At 37.6% G+C, this 19,910-nt stretch overlaps 1 protein-coding gene across 2 annotated transcripts in view; it reads left to right on the top strand.

Moving 5' to 3' along the window:
• PALMD (palmdelphin) overlaps positions 1-18,379 on the top strand; it is a 53,692-nt gene extending 35,313 nt beyond the window's left edge. For both annotated transcript variants that reach the window (XM_082384826.1, XM_082384827.1), the window contains exons 4-8: positions 10,468-10,582; positions 10,720-10,753; positions 10,875-10,988; positions 12,660-13,757; positions 18,025-18,379. In XM_082384826.1, the coding sequence (XP_082240952.1) occupies positions 10,468-10,582; positions 10,720-10,753; positions 10,875-10,988; positions 12,660-13,757; positions 18,025-18,068 (1,405 nt within the window). In that variant the 3' untranslated portion in view covers positions 18,069-18,379. The remainder of the gene's footprint in view (positions 1-10,467; positions 10,583-10,719; positions 10,754-10,874; positions 10,989-12,659; positions 13,758-18,024) is intronic.
• Positions 18,380-19,910: the final 1,531 nt, after the last annotated feature.

Here is a 19,910-nt window from a genome sequence, read left to right as displayed (position 1 = left end):
ATAGATCTTTGGCTGTATTGGCATGAGTAAAGAAGGAAAAAAGGAACAACTGAACAATCCAGAAAGTGGGAGGAGAGTTCGTTTCAGTGATCCATCTTCCAGGTGGCGGTCATGTTCAAAAGCAGAGACTCATTGTGTTAGAGAAAGAGTCTGTGCTGCCATAGGGCCTAGGCTTCCCCATTCCCCAGGAGAGTCCCCAGAGACTAAATTTATAGCTCAGAAAACTTCTACACCACCCCCTTGCAATGCATCTTTTGTCTGACATAAAGCAACTGTCACTTAGTTCATTTAGACCACCCCAGGCTAACTGGTCTTTGTTGGTTATTCTGTGTTATACTGAGGTAGGAATTTATATTTTTGGTGTTCAAATAATAAGAGTCCTGTTCTTGGCATCAAATATGAACAATTAACACTAGGCGCAAAGTCAAAATGAAGTGGCTAGAAAGCAGAAAATATAGTGGCTGCTCTATAATACTGTTAGAGATAAATGTTAACGGTTACAAGACACTAAGCCAGTAATTATTTCTGAATGGAGAGAGTCACTGGCTGTATACATCACTGAATATGTTTTGTCATTTCATAATATGGTTACAAGTAGTATATTCACTAAAAATAGTTTTCCCCTACAACTTATTTTCTTTTAAGAAAAAAAAGCGTTCCAAAATCATGGATAAGCATATCTGCAGTTAACTTTCCATGACCTGGCTATGACAGTATTTGAAGGTCACTGGCAGAACATCTGAGAAGCCCATAACTAACCAATTTGCCATATCACACCAACCTCCCGGGTGTACGTTTATTTGTGTTCATTTGAAAATTACATTTGTAACTTGCACATAAAAATAGCTTATTCTCTGAAAACCGGTTTGGATTCTTGTTTTTCATGACAAATGCATACCTTAATTTACAAAATATTATTCTGAATGAGAGGGTTTGGTTTTCTACTAAATCAATCTCTTGAATGCCTACCAGGCAGTTTCAAATCATGATAGTATTGTCTGCCCATAAGATAATTGTTAATATTTACAGTTATATTAGGAGATGAGATTCACCCCTGTAAAATCTGCTCACATGTAACTATAAATTATTCAGCTTTTCTAAACATCTGCTCTGTTCCAAATTATCAGAGCAAACTGACACTTGTTTCAATGTCACTGTTGGGCCAGCTCTCTGCTTCTAGTTATCTTGAAGCTACTGTGCTGTATTGCTTGTCCTGTTCTTCAGTGCTCAGGGTTAGAGGCAGTAGATCTGACTCGGGGCAAACTTAGTGTTTGCTGTATGCCAAATGCCCTTTAATTCTCTGGCAGGCTTACCCATGGCATGTGATTGTTTGCACTGGTGGGTTAGAGCTTTCTTATTATACATGCTCTTCGGCAAGGGCCGATTGAAAGGCAATTCTTGTCCTATGTCCACTCATAGGAGCATTCTTCATCTTTTTTGATATACTTTTTTTTCAGTTTGGTGAAAAAATGTGCCTGACATGTAGTAGGTGCTTAATAAAAGTTTGTTAAATGTTTGATGAAAGTTATTGGACCCCAACTTTAAAAATAAAACAAAACAGCCTACCTACTACCTGATTACATACTCCCAATTTTATTTGTAAAATATAGTTTGACATTCCCATTGGCCACATTATCTGTAAAGATAAAATATCTATAACCTCTGACCCATTAGTAATAATGTATCTGCCCATTACATGTGATCAACACACAACAGTCAAGGATACCTGATTAAAGTCATCAACTATGTGTATTCAATAGTATCCATTGCGATTTCAGAGCAAATTTTTTAGATGAGTTATGATTAAAAAATAAAATGACTCCCTTTTTTCATTGCAAACCTTAGCCATTCAATATTAACTAGCTAATGTCAACACAAACCATGTCAGATTTGATATATCATTTAGAAACATGTAAATTCTTTAACCACTAGGAGCAAACACTGATTTATTATTCTATTGTTACTGGTGAACTGCCTGAAATGCAAGATACTAATGATTAATTCTGCAAATCAACAAAAAAAATTATGAAAATATTTCATAAAATTTGTCACACCAAGATTCATCCTCCATAAGGTTATGCAATAATTAACATACTGGTTTTTTTCTTTAAAAGCCTCCAGAAGAACAGTGGCTTAAACAAGATTAGAAAGGTTCATTTCATTTTCCTCCTACACATAACAATCCTAGCTGGGAGAAATTCACGGGAGGGAAGCAGCGACATTACATGAGATGATCAAGAGACCCTGTTTCTTTCTGTGTTATTGCTTTGCTACCCGCTAAGGGATGCCCTTGGTTGTAAGGTTAAAGGCAGCTGACCATCACCACATCTGCATTTCAGCTTAGGAAGGGGAAGATAAATGGAGGGCAAACAGCTCTGGTTTAAGGCTATGACCTGAAAATTGCATAGGTCACGCTTGCTAATATCCTATTGGCCAGAATTTAGTCACATGACATCATTTCAATGCAAATAAGACTGGGAAACGTAGTCTGTAGCAGGGCAGCAGGGAGACACATAGAACTCAGGGAGTTCTATTACTAAAAAGAACAGGAGGAATGGATTTGGGGAGAAATCAGTGGGTTGTCAAAGCAAACTAGCATGTTCTTTCTTTAATTAAATAGACATTGTTTACTAAACTGCATTTATTAAATAGACACTATCCCCATAAATGTTATGAAAATTCTAATAATGCTGGAGCACTGCTTTTTGTGTTCTGTCTAGAACAGTATTTTCAAGGACAGGTTTTTTGTTTTTTGTTTTTTTTTGGAGTGGAGCACATTTATTTTATTTTATTTTATTTTATTTTTTGGGGGGCTGTTATACATGTTTATTATCTTTTTTTTTTAACCTCTTATTGGAGTATAATTGCTCCACAATGGTGTGCCAGTTTCTGCTTTATAACAAAGTGAATCAGCCATACATACACATATATCCCCACATCTCCTCCCTCCTGAGTCTCCCTCCCATCCTCCCCATCCCACCCCTCTAGGTGACAGGTGTGTTTCTGATGCTATATTAACACCATGCTTGCTCTAAAATCATTGATATCAAGGTTGAAGATCAAATCCAAAAATGGACCTGGTAGGTTTTCTCTTTCACTGGAGTTGTCAGAGAGGGCCCTCCTCTCCCTAGAAAACTGAGGAAGAGAAAGGAGTAACTAATCATTATTTAGGAATTCCTCTATGTCAAGCCCTGTGCTAGAGACTTACAAACATTATCTCATTTTCCTCCTTAAAACAACCCTTTGTGAATATTATTCCTCAAATGAGAAAACTGAAGCTTGGAGGGGGTCAATAATTATGCCAAGTGAGTTAGCTTTGATATGAGCTTACTTTCTGTTTCCATGGGTAGAGCTGGGGGAAAAAAGTGGACCTCCTCCCACCAAAAAAAACCTCACAAAACATAGGTAAACCACCAGCCACATCCTGTTCTCCCAAGATTCAGTGCGGAAGGAAAGAAAGAATCTCTGGTCCAAGGGAAGAGTCAGGGATTACAACTACTTACAACTCTATGTTGAATTCAACACCCTGTTGGAGGCAAACATATCTGAGAGCTTTTAAGTCCCAAAAAGAAACTGGGTCCTTCTTTGTCTAGCCTGGGGTGGGGTTGGAGAGGTGGTCCTAGCACTTCCATCGACTGGGTTCAGAGGTACATCAATAGTGGCACAGCCTGGGTCTAAGACCTGCTGACTCAGGCCATCCCAGAGAAGTGGCCATTTGGCACTCTCTTTATGTAGTCCTGGCTTTTAATAAGAGAGCTTGAGTTACCGAGACATAAGTATTAATTCATCAGTACTTTCAAAGTATGTATCTAAAGCCAGTCATAAATTTAATTTCAAACATAGCATTGGTGATTACATTCAAATTGTGAAGTTGTAATCAAATTGTATAACCAGCTTTATATTTAAGACCTAAAGCTTCCATTATTTTGAACAATAATCTTGTGTCCAAGCAAAGAAAATCTCTCTATAAAGTAGCACTAGGTTAGAAAACCTCAGACTCTTGAAAAAGACTATTCTAAGAACTCCTACCAAAAACCAAACTCAAGCAGCCAAAGAGAAAAATGACAAAGCCTGGACTTTAATCCTGGTCATACTGACTAGACCACTAAGCAGAGAAATTCTCTGCACAACAAAATCACTCTAATGAAGATCAGGAGAGAAATATTAGCTTTACAGGTAATGAGTCAGCACCATTACATTGTGATAGACCCCAGCTAGCATTTCAATCTTCACTTTATTATCATAGAAATTTTAAAAAATCCTTTTATACTGTTGAGCAAATGAATGCTGTTTGTAAGTTCATAAGAATCCATTTTTTAAAGTTTTGTTCCCATGGTGGCTAATCAGCAAGGAGTTCAGAGCTCAGGCTCTATTGGCGGAGACTTGATTTCAAATTCCATCCTGTCACAGGCTACCTGTAAGCCTCTAGACCAGTTGTCTTTCTAGGTGCCCAGTTTGCTCACCTGTTGAAAGGAACTAATAACAGTACTCATGGGGGTTGTTGTGAGGACTAATTAGGCCAGTGCCTGGTACGGTGTAAATACGCAGTACATATTAAATGTTGTTATAATTGCTAACAAGTGAAATACTGTAAGGTAGGGCATAAACTTTTGAATTTTTTTCTCTTAATTTCTCGTTTGTTTGGCGCCTAATAGCAAACTCCGTCAGGTTGTTAGTCCTTGTTAACACCACCAAAAACTGAAAGAGATAAATGGACCCTTAGCAGCAGAAAAATTGCCTTCTGAAATAACACTTTCTTGGCGCATGCAGCGTTAATGTGCTGTCCTTTTTCTAAGACAATAACTTGCGTGTTGGAATTGGATTGGGGATATTATCTCATGATGATTAAGGAAAATTATTACTAGAACAGTGCATGAAATGAAAGCTACCTGCTTTCACCTAGGGAGCTCTTGAAAATGACCCTCTTTTTCTCCAGCAAATAAGCAAGGAGAAGAAAGATTCCAATAATGGATAGCATTACAAATCCTTTTTCATGTACTTTGCTTATCTAAATTGGCACATGATGCCTGCTCACCATCTCTCAGAAACTGAGAGAGGTACTAACTCATCCATCAGACCCCGCCTAACAGCCCAGGAGGCACCAGGAAGGATATTTCTCTTTCTCTGCTGCCTGTTTCTCGCCAAACTGAATCAGCATTTCTAGGAGCTTAATTCCCATTTGGGAAGGTAATACCTTCTAGAGATGGGGGTGGTAGCACTTATGGAAATTCTAACCCATCAGCTGAGAGATAAGCAGGTGAAAGTTAGAGAGTTATCCCCTAGCGACCTACCCAAAACTTTCCAAGTAAAAAAAATTTAGTTTTATATATGCATGTATATACACATAAATTTATATTTTTATATGTAAAACTAAAATGTTATATATGCACACACAAAAATACAGACATACATATATACATATATGTGTATACATGAATGTACCTATACACACATACAGATATATAGATATATATTTCCCCAGTTCTTCACTTATACTTGCTAAATTTTCTCTCCACTCAAAACCTTTGGAAAAGGATTGGATATGAGGCCCTAATTTAAGCCCTGCATGTTTTTGGTTTTGTTTTGTTTTGGGCTGCACCACACGGCTTGTGGGATCTTAGTTCCCCAACCAGGTATTGAACCTGGGCCCTCAGCAGTGAGAGCATGGAGTCTTAACCACTGGACCGCCAGGGAATTCCCTGCATTTTTGGAGCTTCAAATCAGGGTTAAGTATACTCTCAATTATGAATGGTCACTGAGCCAGGAAATAAATATATATTTACATATAGAGAGAGAGAGATTTGAAAATCAAGTGAACCCAAACGATAATTTTAAATAAAAATAGGATGATCAAATTCTATTCAAAAAATAATAAGTTTGGATTCTATATTACAGCTAAATGGAAGAGAGAAATAATGAGGAAAAAGTAAAAATATACCAGAGGTAGATATTTCAAAATCCCTTGTAAAGCATGTATCAAGCACCTATACTACACCAGGCACTGTATTAGGTGCCCAGCGTTTCTCCACTTCAGCACTATTGACTATTTGAACCAGATAAGTCTTTGTTGTGGGGGACTGTGCCATGCATTTAGAACGTTTAGCAGCATCCCCAGCCTCTACCCACTAGATGCCAGTAGCACTTCTCAAGCTGTGACAACCAAAAATGTGTCCAGACATTGCCAAATGACCTCAGAGAGGAGACTGCCATCAGTTGAGACCCACTGTACTAACTATACAAAGATAGCACCTACCTACCAGTTGTAATTTTTGTTTTATGTTCCTTAAGAATCCTCATTCCTCAAGAACTTGGTACATCATCTGGTGTAGAGGTTGTGAGACGTCTTCTTCTACTGCTGGGCTACCACAGTGCCTGCCCCTCTGAGTTCTGGTCTTTTGAGGGGGTAGACTAGAGAGAAGCCGGTTCCTTATCTTCAATTACTATTCCCTAGGTCTCCCATTACTTCCACTGACATTCTAATCTTTTAGAAAGCTTTGTCAGACAAAAAAGTCTAACATTTTTCTCTTAATAATATTTATGTTATCCACAAATAATATACAGAAGTATCAAATCAACATAAAAAATAGCATACTGAAGTGAGAATTTTAAGAAATGCTCTATATCAGTAAGCATCTCCTGGCAGAATTTTGCAATTCTAAGTAATTAGGACCAAGATACTTCCTTATTAACCTATTTAATGAAGAGTTGGTTGTAACTAAGTTATAAAGAAGAGAAAAGGGGCTGTGTTTGTTTCTATTTTGTTTTCACAAACATATCATGATGTGTCATTTGACGACAACCTCATATTAATTCAGCTTTCACTGAGGACTTGAAAACCTTCGAAAACATTCATTAGCAGATACTCTGACGAGGTTAGCAGGCTTTCAACCTCATATTCTTACCACGTTAGTCTAAAGATATTCATGAGAACTACATGACATTATGTTAGGCATGGGCCTCTCTACAGAGGAAAACAACTACCAATACCAGTGCATTTCATACTTCCCTGAGATGTAATTGCCCAGGCAGACCAAGAGTTCTATCTCTGTGCCCCAGGAATAGAAAAGGGCAGAGACAGGAGGAAACTAGCATTTGCCAAGTGCTCGCTATTTCTTTTATTTTATTCCTTATTAAACCCTACGAAGTAGATAACATTGCCCAGACCTCTAAATGCTTAATTGCCCCAGGATTCAGTCCTTGGAATCCCTAATTTTCTAGGAAATCTTATCCACTCCTATGGCTATAAAAACCAACTCCCAAATTTATATCTTCAAACCCAGACTTCACTGAGCTCCCAACTTTTATATCTGTCCTCTCCATATCACCATTTGACTGTCTCACATTTAACATGTCCTCACCAAGCTCCTTCCTTCTCCTTCCCAGGTTAGTTTGGTCAATTGCATTCACATTTTTTCAATTATTCAGATTACAAACATTGGAATCACCCTTGACATCTCTCTTTCTCTCACTTCTCATATGTAATCTATCGACATAGCCTGGCAGCTCTTCCTTTGAAATATTTCCAGAATCCAATCACTTCTCACTCTTCTACCAGCAAGGACCCTGGATTAAGCCATCTTCGTCTGAATAATTTCAACAACTAAGACCTCCATGTTTGCCCCCCTCCAGTCTATTTTCAACACCGCGGCCAATGTAATTGTTTAAATGTCATGTCTTGGCATGTTTCTCCTCTGCTCAGAATTCCCAAAGGCTCCCCAAAGGCCTTACCATGCAGAAGGCACTCTATGATCTGGCAGCTACCCCCTCTCTGACTTTATTTCTCACCACTCACCTCCTTATTCCCTTGCCTCTCATTTCAAGTTTTGAAATTACTCTTCCCTCTCTATGAAGCACACTCCCCCGACACCCTTGTGTGTCCCTCCCTCATTTCCTTCAATCTCTACTCAAATGACACTTTGTCAGAAAGACTCCCCATCACCACACTCTGTAAAATAGAGCCCCCTCCCCAGGCACTCTCCATCTCCCTTATTCTTCTGTTTATAGTCCTTATGCTACTTTTTTCATGGAAACATTTTTCTTCATAAATAAATGTATATATGTGTGCATATACACATATTTGTTTATTATGTATATATATTTGCATATATGTGTGTTTATAAGTATATATATGAGATGTGTATATGTATATATACATATATGTATATATGTATATATGTATATGTGTATATGTGTATATGTATATATATATGTATATATACGTATATGTATATATATAAAGTCCAGGGCTAGATTTGATCCTGGGTCACACACACACAACATTTACAGGAGTTGGCAAATCTAGCCCTGGCCTACTTTTTATATAGCCATGAGCTAGAAATGGTTTTTATATTATTAAAAGGTTATAAAAGGGAAAATATGAAAGATGAATATGCAACAGAAACCAAATGTGGCCTGCAAAGCCTACAGTATTTACTATTTTCCGAGCCCTGTGTTACTGTGTTGTCCACTAGAATGTAAACTCCTTGAGGGCAGGAACTCTGTTTTGTTCACTGTTATAACCCAGCAAATAGAATAGTGCCTGGTATAAAGTAGATGCTAAACAAACATTTTGAATGAATGAATGAAGACAATGAGACTTAGCAAGGTCTGGTGACTTGTCTAGGGTCACCCAGGAACTTGACAGATGAACCAGAATTCAAACCCAGGTCCTCCTGGTTCCACAGCTGGATCCTGAGGTCCCAGAGCTTTATACAGCAATGACTTGAAGCTTCTTGTTTTCTACCCAAAAGCCCCTCATTAGACTGTCTCTAACATGCTGTCAGGTAAAGGACCCTGCAGAACAGGACATGGAGTAGACATGGTGTATTGCAGAAAACCTTTGATAATTATACCATAATAACATTTACATCTGATATCAATTATATGTAATGTGCTTTCAAATACATCACTGCTTCTTAGCTTTACCGTGTTTCTGTATAAAGTAAGGCAGGTGCTATATTCTCATTGTACATGTTACAAAACTGAGTTTCAGGCAAATTAAAAGAATTGGCTCTCACAAGTAGTGAGTAGCAGAAACAGAATAATCCAGATAGATCACTTTCAGTATAGAACTTTCTACTGTACCAACCAACATATATCCCCACAACTCTACTGATGGGCAAATGTGCTCCATGGACATGGAGGGAATTTAATAGAATGGCGTCACATCTCAGTAACTTCTAAGAAACCGGAGGTACTGCATTTTACTTGGAGTTCTGTGATATGCAAGAAAACCTCCTCAGCTATAAACAGCCAACTACCAACAGCTAGAGGCAGCAGGGAAGTCAGAATTTTGAAACGAAAGCAATAAGTAGGAGAATGATCTGCTTGACCATAGTTTGGACTTTTATTGGTGTGACAGTAGCACAGGAATTTTGAGCTGCCAGATGCATGACCATCTTAAAGAAGGAAGTCAAAAAAACTGACAATTATCTTAGCTGACACTAATACCCACAGCTGTCATCTCCTGAACTAGCTGCTATATCTAAGCAGCCATCCTTTGAGGCAGCTGATTTGAGAGCTCAGAGTATTTGGCTGAGAAACTACATGTGTTTCATGGCTGCCCAGGGCCAGCTTTACTAACTTTGTGAATGCTGGTGGTTGTGTGTTTTTATCCAGGATAGAGGTCACGATGCCACACCCTGGAATTAACTTGAATCTGACATGCATCTCTAAACTAGTCTAGATACCAGCTCAGAAAGCAACAATCTAATTTCAAATGTCTGTTTCTGTCCCTACAAGTTCCCTTATACTTTGTCAGGCCATGTGATAACATTTTTTTTTTCTAGGAAACGTAGTCTCTATAAACAGCAGCAGCTGAGGCCACTGTACTAGATTTTGTCCATTTCTCACCTCTTCACTCTACTCACTATAATATGGTACAACTTTTAGAGAACTGTGAAATTAAAATGAAGTGTCATTTTCAATGTTAGGATATGCAGGGTTTTTAAGTGTTAAATAGCTATGACTTTAAATCAAATTTAATAATTATAATGTTACAAAGTGTTGCTTGGCTAGAAAATAAAATTATAATGTTTTCTCCAAACAATTTATATGAAAACTTGTGTAAGGAAAATTAGCAATCTACAGGATAATGACAGATGGACCATTCCTTTTGGTCCAACTTTAAACTTAAGTCTCTTTGTAAAAGGAATCTCTGTTTCATGTGGAAGTAACATTAGTAGTTGCAATGAAGAAAATGGGACCAAGGGTCAAATATTTTACCTAAGAATCCCCTTTGTCAAAAATAAAAAATAAAAAACTTTAATTGAAAATTGTTAAGCCGAAGTCAGGTATTGGGTATCTTCTATGTACTTAATGTGATGTTTGGTGTGATGCTAAGTTCTTAGAAGGTATCTGGATACTTTCATTCAATATTCCAAGTAAAGTTTGTATATGGGGAATATATATTTGAGAGCTCTGTATTTGTACTGTCTTAAGTAATATAAAGTATATCTTTTTGTTCAGGCTTGAGAAAGAGATCCAAGATCTTGAAAAAGCTGAACTGCAAATCTCAACCAATGAAGAGGCAATTTTAAAGAAACTAAAATCAGTTGAGAGGACAACAGAAGACATAATACGGGTAGGCATTAGCTAATTTTAAAACTGAATCCCTCCCAAAGTGATTCCACAAACAGTATATAATTCTTCAAAGTATATCCACATTTAGAATTTATTTTTTAAACTGTATTAATCATGGAGAATTCTTTTTTCTTATAGTCTGTGAAGGTGGAAAAGGAAGAAACATCAGGAGGTATGTTTTTGAGCAGCCTATGCTATGTCTAACTAAAATATTTTTTGATAAGCCCACTGAAATTTTTCCCTTTATTGTAAATATATTCTAAATATATTTTAAATTAATATTAATTTTACAGAGTCAATTGAAGACATCTATGCTAATATCCCTGACCTTCCAAAATCCTACGTACCTTCCAGATTAAGGAAGGAAAGAAATGAAGGAATAGACGATGATGAACAAAATAGAAAAGGTATGCGAAAAATCTGTCTTCAATGGTAGGTTCTCAAATTCAGATTTTACAACATCAAATATTAGCAACTTGCTGTGACATTCTATCCTTCCAGGTTAAGCAATGGTCCATTTTACAAAGTTCCATGAGGTATGTGAGTCACTTACAAAAGTAGGGACAATGGGGTTACAATATTTATTCCACGCATTTCATTCCCCAGCAAACTAGGTAAGAACAGGGAAGATAAAGGCCTGAGGGAGACAAAAGCTCTTAAAGCAAAGCTCCCCTGCTCAAAAATATCTCTCACAACATATTCCATGTAGTAGACACTAGAATAAAATAAAATGAAATGAATGAAGTGAAAATATTCCCCTTGAGAAGGCTTGGCATTATTTACCCCCATGTGGGAATGATTTGCATGACACTAATACTTCAAAGCCCCAGGGAAAATGAAGGCTTGTATTGGGGCAGAGAGGGAACCTTTGAATTTTAGAGTGAAAAGAGAAGCTACATTCTATCTGCAGGAAGTAGTCATTCATTCATCCATTCATTCATTCATTCAACAAATATTCAGTGAACCCCCTACTCTATGCCAAGCTCAATTCTCACACTAAGAATACAGTAATGAATAAAACACAAAAAATCTCTGCCCTCATAGAGCTGACATTCTAAGGGAGGAAATAGATTAAAAATTAGGTAAACAAATAAAATACATTAGGAAGTGAAAATGCTAAAGAGAAGAATAAAACAGAGAAGGGGGATAGGGCAAGTGTGGGTGAAGGTGCTGCAGTTTTATTTGGGTAGCCAGGGAAGACCAAGAACCACTGGGCTACGGAGGAGAGATGACATGCAAGATGCATTCAAAGAGGAAGGCGGGAGCACAAAATAAAGCAGGCAGTACAACGTTGTCATTTTGCCCAGGATCCCATTAGCTTTACTCTGTCAGTTAAAATCACAGCCCTCAGGATCTTGCCAGGGACATGAAGCAGATTTCAACTTCCCCAAAATCAACCAGTTCTCCCCAGTTCAGTTGTTTTAGTATAGCTGATATTGCTCTATTTTTAGCCCTTCTTAAAAATGGGAGTGAAAATGAAAAGAAACATAAGGCAAAATGAGAAGCATGTGATTCTAGCCTACTCCCTCCCTCTTCTATACCAGTTCTACATTTAACAACCTCCCAGTTGGGAAAATTTTAGAACACTCCTCTCTAATTTCAACAGGCTGCTGGCCTGTGCAACAAGGCTGTAACAATAAAATATACAGTGCTTGGCTTTTTATCTACAGTAATGCACAGAGTGACTTATTCTTCCTCACTAAAAAAAAGATCTGATTCCTGAGCAATGTAAAGAATGTAAATCTGTTGTGTTGGATTTATTCATTAGAAAGGGGATATCTTCTGGTTCCCCAGTGTAAAGCCTTACCGTTAGGAAACATCAGTTTCTCTTCTCCAATCAGCTTCTCTTCTTCAATCCTTTCCATTTTTTCAGTAATTTCACACATCCTTACATAAAAACCCATGTCATTAAACTATTAGTCATTATATAATTAATGAATAAAATCAGAAATTTTAAAAAGACATCTCATAAAAGAACACAAAGAGTATACTTAACATAAAAATAAACACTGTGAAAGCTAGCTAGTTTACAAGAGAAAAAGTTAACTAAATCAGGGATCAAATTTGTCTCTCAACAGCTTTGTATGCCATGGAAATCAAAGTTGAAAAAGACTTGAAGACCGGAGAAAGTACAGTCCTGTCTTCAATACCTCTCCCATCAGATGACTTTAAAGGTACGGGGATAAAAGTTTATGACGACGGGCAAAAGTCAGTGTATGCAGTAAGCTCTAATCACAGTGCAGCATACAACGGCACCGACGGCCTGGCACCAGTTGAAGTAGAGGAACTTTTAAGACAAGCTTCAGAGAGAAATTCCAAATCCCCAACAGAGTATCATGAGCCTGTATATGCCAATCCATTTTGCAGACCTACAACTCCACAGAGAGAGAAGGTAACTCCTGGACCAAACTTTCAAGAAAGGATAAAGATTAAAGCTAATGGACTGAGTAATGATGTGACTAGATCCACACGCAACATGGACAATGGACTTTCAGAGGAGAGCGGCAACAGCTTCAATCACATCAGTCCCGTTCGGCCAATACCTCAACCCCGGTCAATGACTCAACAAGCAGAGAAGACACCCCACACCCAGCAGAAGAGGCTGATGACTCCTTGGGAAGAATCAGATGTAATGCAGGACAGGTATGCTTCCTCTCCAAAGGCGGGACTGAGTCCCAGCGAAGCACTAGTTGGGAAGTCAGAACGCCAGGGTTCTTCACCTACTTGCCAGGAGGATGAGGTAGACATTAGATATAATATAGTTCATTCCCTGCCTTCTGACATGGATGAGAAAGAACCCGTGACGATGATTTTCATGGGTTATCAGCAGGCAGAAGACAATGAGGAAGAAAAGAATCTTCTGACGGGATATGATGGGGTCATCCATGCTGAGCTGGTTGTGATTGATGATGAGGAGGAGGAGGCTGAAGGAGAAGCTGAGAAACTATCCTACCATCCCATAGCTCCCTACAGTCAGGTTTTCCAGCCTGCCAAACCAACACCACTTCCAAGAAAGAGATCAGAAGTTAATCCCCATGAAAACACAAACCATAAATCTCCCCACAAAAATTCCATATCCCTGAAGGAGCAAGAAGAAAGCTTAGGCAGCCCTGTCCACCATTCTCCACTTGACGTTCAGATAGCAGGAGATGGGACTGAGGATCCCTCCTTAACAGGTAACAAAAATGACAAGGCTTGTCACTGCTGTCTAGTCCTGTGATAATCTCCTCTTTGTGTTGTTACCAAACCCTCGTGCTTTCAGCTTTTTTTGACCACTTCATAAACTAATACATGCTAAGATTTTTTTATTAATGCTGATATGAACTGTTATCATCATAAGCAAAGTGATTAAGTCACTTCAAAAGATAAAGAAAGTGAAACAAAAATTTGTTGCCTTATTTGGGTACTGCATTGATTGACCTTAGTAACTTGAAATTCATCTTCTGGCATGGTATGGATGTGAATGTATTTGAATTACTATCATGTTGGATCATCAATATTAGATCTTTTCCCATGAGAATCGAAGCCAGCTCTTTTTTTGTGTCTCTGTGATTTAAACTTCCTACATAAGTTAACAAATTGCCTTAATTTTGCAAGAGAAAACAAGAAACAAATTTTATTTTCAATGTGATATTTTATTACTTTGTTATATCTTGTTTCTCTATACTTTTATAATTTTATTAATTTTATTTCCTTAACTTTTCTACATTTTAAAAAAGAATATCAGTTTATTCTACATTATCTATAACATTTAATGTCACATAATCTTCCCTAACTTAGAAATTTTATTTTTTTATTTTCTAAATATTTGCATTCCACATATTCTCATTCTCTGTAAAGTTTTAGAGCAATCTAGCTTTTTTAGCATTGAATAGAAAATAACACTTTTCTACAAAACTGATAGCTCATCAATTTTAGATTCTTTATTATCACTTGAATATTGTATTCTACTTATTTATAAACAATAAATAAGAATATGATAAAATTAATTATAATAGCTGATAAAATTAATTATAATAGCTAAAGACATAAATCAAATTACCCAGACATACGTACTAGATCTGTGAAAGGAACAGTAATTTTAAATGTTCTAATAGAAGAATTTTCATTAAAAAGCAATAACTATTGAGTCCCAGCTAATCCAGCAATCAAAAAACCTGATAATTCTACAGAACTGTTGGTAGTACCCGCACCATTCAGGAAGGATTCTTCCTCTGCAACTGAGAAACCCAGTCTTAGGTTGCCAATAATACAATAAAATGGACCTCTTCCATTTTTTAAGTAGTTAAATTAGACATAACTTTTGTATGTCTAAAAGACATACCTTTTGTAAATTTAGACATATTGTAAATTTAATTATCTGAAGAATTTCTAAGCTCTTGGTAAGTGAGCACTTATATTATCTTCCTAAATCAGAGTTGAATGGTGTGTCCCCACAACGGAAACCTGATAAAACTAAAAGCTCCTTTCTGTTATGAGAATGATCAAACTTTGCAGCTTAAATTCACTTTTTAAACAACAACACAGAAGACTTAGAAAAGAGGAGCATGCTGTTTACGGTCCAGAGCAGTGACGTTACGCACTATAAAACCTATTTTTTAACTTGGATGTTAGCCAGCTCCTCCCGAACACCCTTATTCCTTCTCCCCTACCCATGTCAACACATATATCCCAGAGAAAAAGACAGGAAGTGACTAATGTTTCCAGACAACACTAATCATGCCACTGAACTAAAATAGTGAAAACAGGAAGACCTTTTCCAGACAAAGTAACAATACAAATGTTGTACTATCAATCAAATCATCTTATAAACAGAATGCTCCAAATTCCTTGCCTTCTGTTATGATATCATTTTACATTCCCATTTTCCAATTCACCACGTGGATTACAGAACTGATATTTTTAATGGGTTTTTTAAAATAAGTATATCATATTGACATATGCCCTCAGGGTATGTCCATATTCATAGAATATATAGCCACCTATGCACTTCAATTTCACTAGCACCAACTAGGTTGAGCTTCTCCCTCTAAACGCCTCCCCCCCAAAAAATACATATTGATACTTGAAAATCCACCATTTCAGTCCATTCCTTTATTTATGGTATAGGTGCCCTACTAAATATAAATATTCCTAGTAGGCATAATAGTTAATAAGTGTAAGTCTCTTTTCTCTTAGTGTAAATGCTGTTATCAAAGCCTGACCTAAGAGCAATTTTTAACTTGGAAAAGAACATGAAGGAGGAATAAAGATGGAAAAAGGTGGAGCCTGGAGACCCTAAAGATCAGATTTTTTAGTCAAAACTTTGAAAAGGATAAGACACAACAAGAAAATTTAGGCAAAGTTATGTCCATTTATTTATGTATCAATAAATATAACAGGATCATGTTCAAAGCATCTGGCTCAATGCCAGCTGCATCCAACGAGTGGCCCCTGTAAGCTTTTACTGGGACTCCCCTACTATCCCCACCAGCCAGACAGTTGACTCCCTTTGGTAATCCTCACCAACCTACTTTTGTACTTCTTTTAGCTCTGTTCTCCCCTCTTACAGATGTCAATGGCATTTCAGGATGAAGAGGTAGGGAAACTCAGCTCCGGAGGATTCAAAAGCTATTGGTGCCAAAATTGCCAACCTGTGGCAACCATTAGGAGCCAAGGGATACTGAGAGTAAGGAGGCAAGCTCTCTTCCCTCAAGTTAAAACCAGCCAAAACTATGCGTCTGAATTGCTATGGGGAGAGGAGATAGAGAACGGAGAAGAACAGAAAGGAGAAGTAAAAAGGAGGGCTGATGACTCAGGTCTTTTAGCTGCTACACCAAGGGGCCTTCCCATTGTCAAAAGCTGTGTCCCCACACATCTACTTGGAACTCACACCATCTACTTACCGTAGGCCTAAAGAAAGGAATAGCAGACTCTAACAATCTAGAATTCTTTTTTCCCCCTTAAGAAACGGGACAGTGAGTTACTGGATTACCCCACTCCTGAGGATGCAGACATCCAGGATGTCCTTTAAGAACTTCATTGAAAATGCACAGCACGCTGGCTATGCCTGATTTACTGAATCTAAGTTGATGAGTAACTGTAGGGAGGAGGATTTTGCCCCAGCCTTAAAAGAGACCTTCAAAAGTCCCTTAAGATGAACTTTTCCTCTGCTTTCATTTTTGGTATGGGCAAGATAGAGGTCCAAAAATCTCAAAGTAAAACCTATAAAGACTTGCCTTCTGCCTTCTGCCTTCTTGCTGTGGAAGCACAGTCCTGTCCTTCAGTTTCACCATCCGACATCTCCCAGCAATCGACACCATCCTCCTGGCTACAGAGCAAAGGAAATTCTCTCAGCTGGTCCTAAGTTCAAGGGAATATTCTTGATCCTGCCACTGGAAATAATCATTTCCCTTAAAATTCCAAGGGAAATAAAGCTCCTTGACTTCATTTAAATGAAAACATTTCATATAAGTAGAGTGAAAATAAAAATGACCATGGCCTTCTTACAATATTAGATCCCCAACCTTCTCGTATTTGTGAAAAAGAGCTTCTTAGAAATAGGGTCATTTCATTTGTTGACAGACAACTAATATATGGCTGTGAAATAAGAAAACATGATTTCCCTTTTTGATTTTTTTTAATTAAACAAAATTTTGCAAACAGTTAAATAGCTGGTTCTTGGGCCATATTACACATGATTGTAATGATCAGTGCCTTGAAAGCATCTCTCAACTTTTGGAACATGACTGAGACAACTATACTCTGTTCTTAAATATTAATGGCATGATACCAGAACATCAGAGGAATGTTATGAATTTTAAATCTACATTTTTTAAATGGTTTCTACATCCAATATACCATTAGCAGTGAAATATTCTCAAAAAGATAAGTTTGCCCTTTGAAAGTACTTATAACATATCTTGACAAAGACATTTTATCATGACTTCAACTCCTAAATACTGGTTCGTATTGTTTCATTATTTAAAAAATTTGTTCTTGCCATTCTATATCTAAGGATGAAGCCCCTTGGGATAACCAAGTTTGATGAGTTAAAAGATAACCCAACCATCATGAATTAGGGTTTATGTCAATGCTTTTTTCTCTTTAGTAGTACATAGCTCAGAAATATGCACAAAATAGTCATTGACCCATAGCTGTTTATCTATGGCTAATAGTGATACTCTGCACTAATCCTGTATTTACTCAATTTATGCTGTGTTTGCTCTTTTAATTTTTATAGAAATAGGTTCCTTCTAGTTCTGAACCTGCTTCTTCCCTAAGTTAACCATAGCTTATTATTTCTACTATCTTTTTATGCTACTAAAACAATGCTCACATTGTTGGATAAAATCATCTGAGGTATGTTTCAAACTTTCCTGTAATCTATGTAATGGTCATTTAGAGTGAAAAGTAAAGCTTTTTTTTCCATAACTCTCTCTCTATTTTTTCTTTATTTTGCAGCCTTAAGGATGAGAATGGCAAAGCTGGGGAAAAAAGTTATCTGAGAGGTGTACCATCTACGTAAACACCCTTTGAAGAAGAAACTAAGAAACATTTGCAAATTTCTCTTCTGGATATTTTGTTTCTTTTTCCTGAGATACAAAAAATTATAATTATACCCATATTAAGCCATGTGAATAAGCAGTAGTCATTATTTGAAACAAATTCCAAAAAAGCTGGGGAGAACAAACTCTTAACTTTTCCAGTTACTTGACATGATTCAGTGGGGGGGAAAACCAACATATTTTTATTGTATTGATACCAAAGCATTTCTAATAAGAGCTTGTTAAATTTAAGAATAAAGTTATTTAAAATAGCCCGACTATATTTTATTAACTGACCTTGTAATTTTGCTGACACAAAGATTGAAAGATCATAGGAAGCCACTGCACCTCATCACAGAAATATTCATCTTCAACTCTGAGAAGTAAACATGCCATCCCAAGTCAACAAGGCTCTAAGACAACTATATCCTCCTGCTAAGGACCAATTCAATTGAGACTTAAAACTCTTTGCATACATTTTAAAGGTGCATGCAATAATTATCCTCATATTTGGGGACTGGATTTGGATTATCTTGATAGCATACATGACTTTACAGTTGATAACCAATATGTTCAGTTTTCTTTAAATATCATCTTTTCTTTCATTCAGTTCAATGTGAACTCCAGGGTACAATGACTGATTATGACCCAAGACTGTTGGATGGAGGACTTCCCAAATTCTCAACACAAATCTGATCTAATGTTTGACCAATTCTTGTAAACAAGTTAGAATCCTAATATTAAAACATAATAAGAAAGTGTACAACATTTCATTCCTAAGTATTCTTGCCAGGATGTTAAATCATGATTTGAAGGAGAATACTCCCATACCAATTATTTCCTGCCTTACCTTGTTATACTGCCCTCCATCCAACACCCTCAAAATCCACTCAAATATATCTTCCCCTGGATCGTGCCAGTGCTAATTACCCAGGTCCTGCCAAGTCTTTCAGTGAATGGTCTGTTTTCTCTTGGGAAAACACTGAATTGCCCTGGTGAGACCATGATGAAATTATCTTAGCTACTAGTGTGGAGGCAATGAGAAGTAAAAGAAGCGGATCCTGATGAGGGCAAGCATTACCTGGAGAGCATCAGCCTCAGATGAGTTGTCTGCAAGGGGCAGTTGTTCTCTAGGAGGAAAGAGCTCCTCTGCTGGCCTGGAATGTTCCGGGAAATCTGGAAGGTCAAATTTCAGAAGCACTTTAATACAAACACCCCTATCCCAGGTCCAAGGGTCCCATTCCTTCCTTTTCATGCTTCTGACTTTAGCATAAGTGACTTGTCAAATCTGCACATTCTTTTGTAGCTCTGCCATCCTTGTGATTAAATCACTGGGTTTGGGTTTTGGTTTTTGTACACAAAAGTTTATTAGAACACTGCCTGGCACCTAGTAAGTGATCAATAAGCAAATGAATGAATAAGTGGTTCAGAAGGGGAAAGATGTAGTCTGCAAGGGGAAGCTGTGCAACACCAGTTGGGTTCAAGCAACATAAGCCTGAATCTGTCTGGCAGATCATGAGGCATGGACCAGGGCTTGTATGCAGAAGTGGCCCAGCATGGCCAGAAGGTGTGGGAAGTGGGAACTGGTCTTTTGCCTGGGGGTAAAGCGGGCGCTGCTGCAGAATTGGCTGCCAGGTGGGCAGAATGGGGTCTGAGTGCAAAGCTGGAGCCGTTCAGTCAGGGCTGCTGAGGTGAGTCTGGACCATCCACACACCAATCCACTGGCTCCTGTGCTCAGTAAAAAGGAAGGAAAGCTGGAAAACGGAAGTGAGGTGCCTTCTTGCTGCTATTGCCATGCAGCAT

The sequence above is a fragment of the Balaenoptera borealis genome (assembly GCF_965194805.1).
Source record: "Balaenoptera borealis genome assembly, chromosome: 1".
NCBI lineage: Eukaryota > Metazoa > Chordata > Mammalia > Artiodactyla > Balaenopteridae > Balaenoptera > Balaenoptera borealis.
This window is presented reverse-complemented; position numbering and strand designations above follow the sequence as displayed.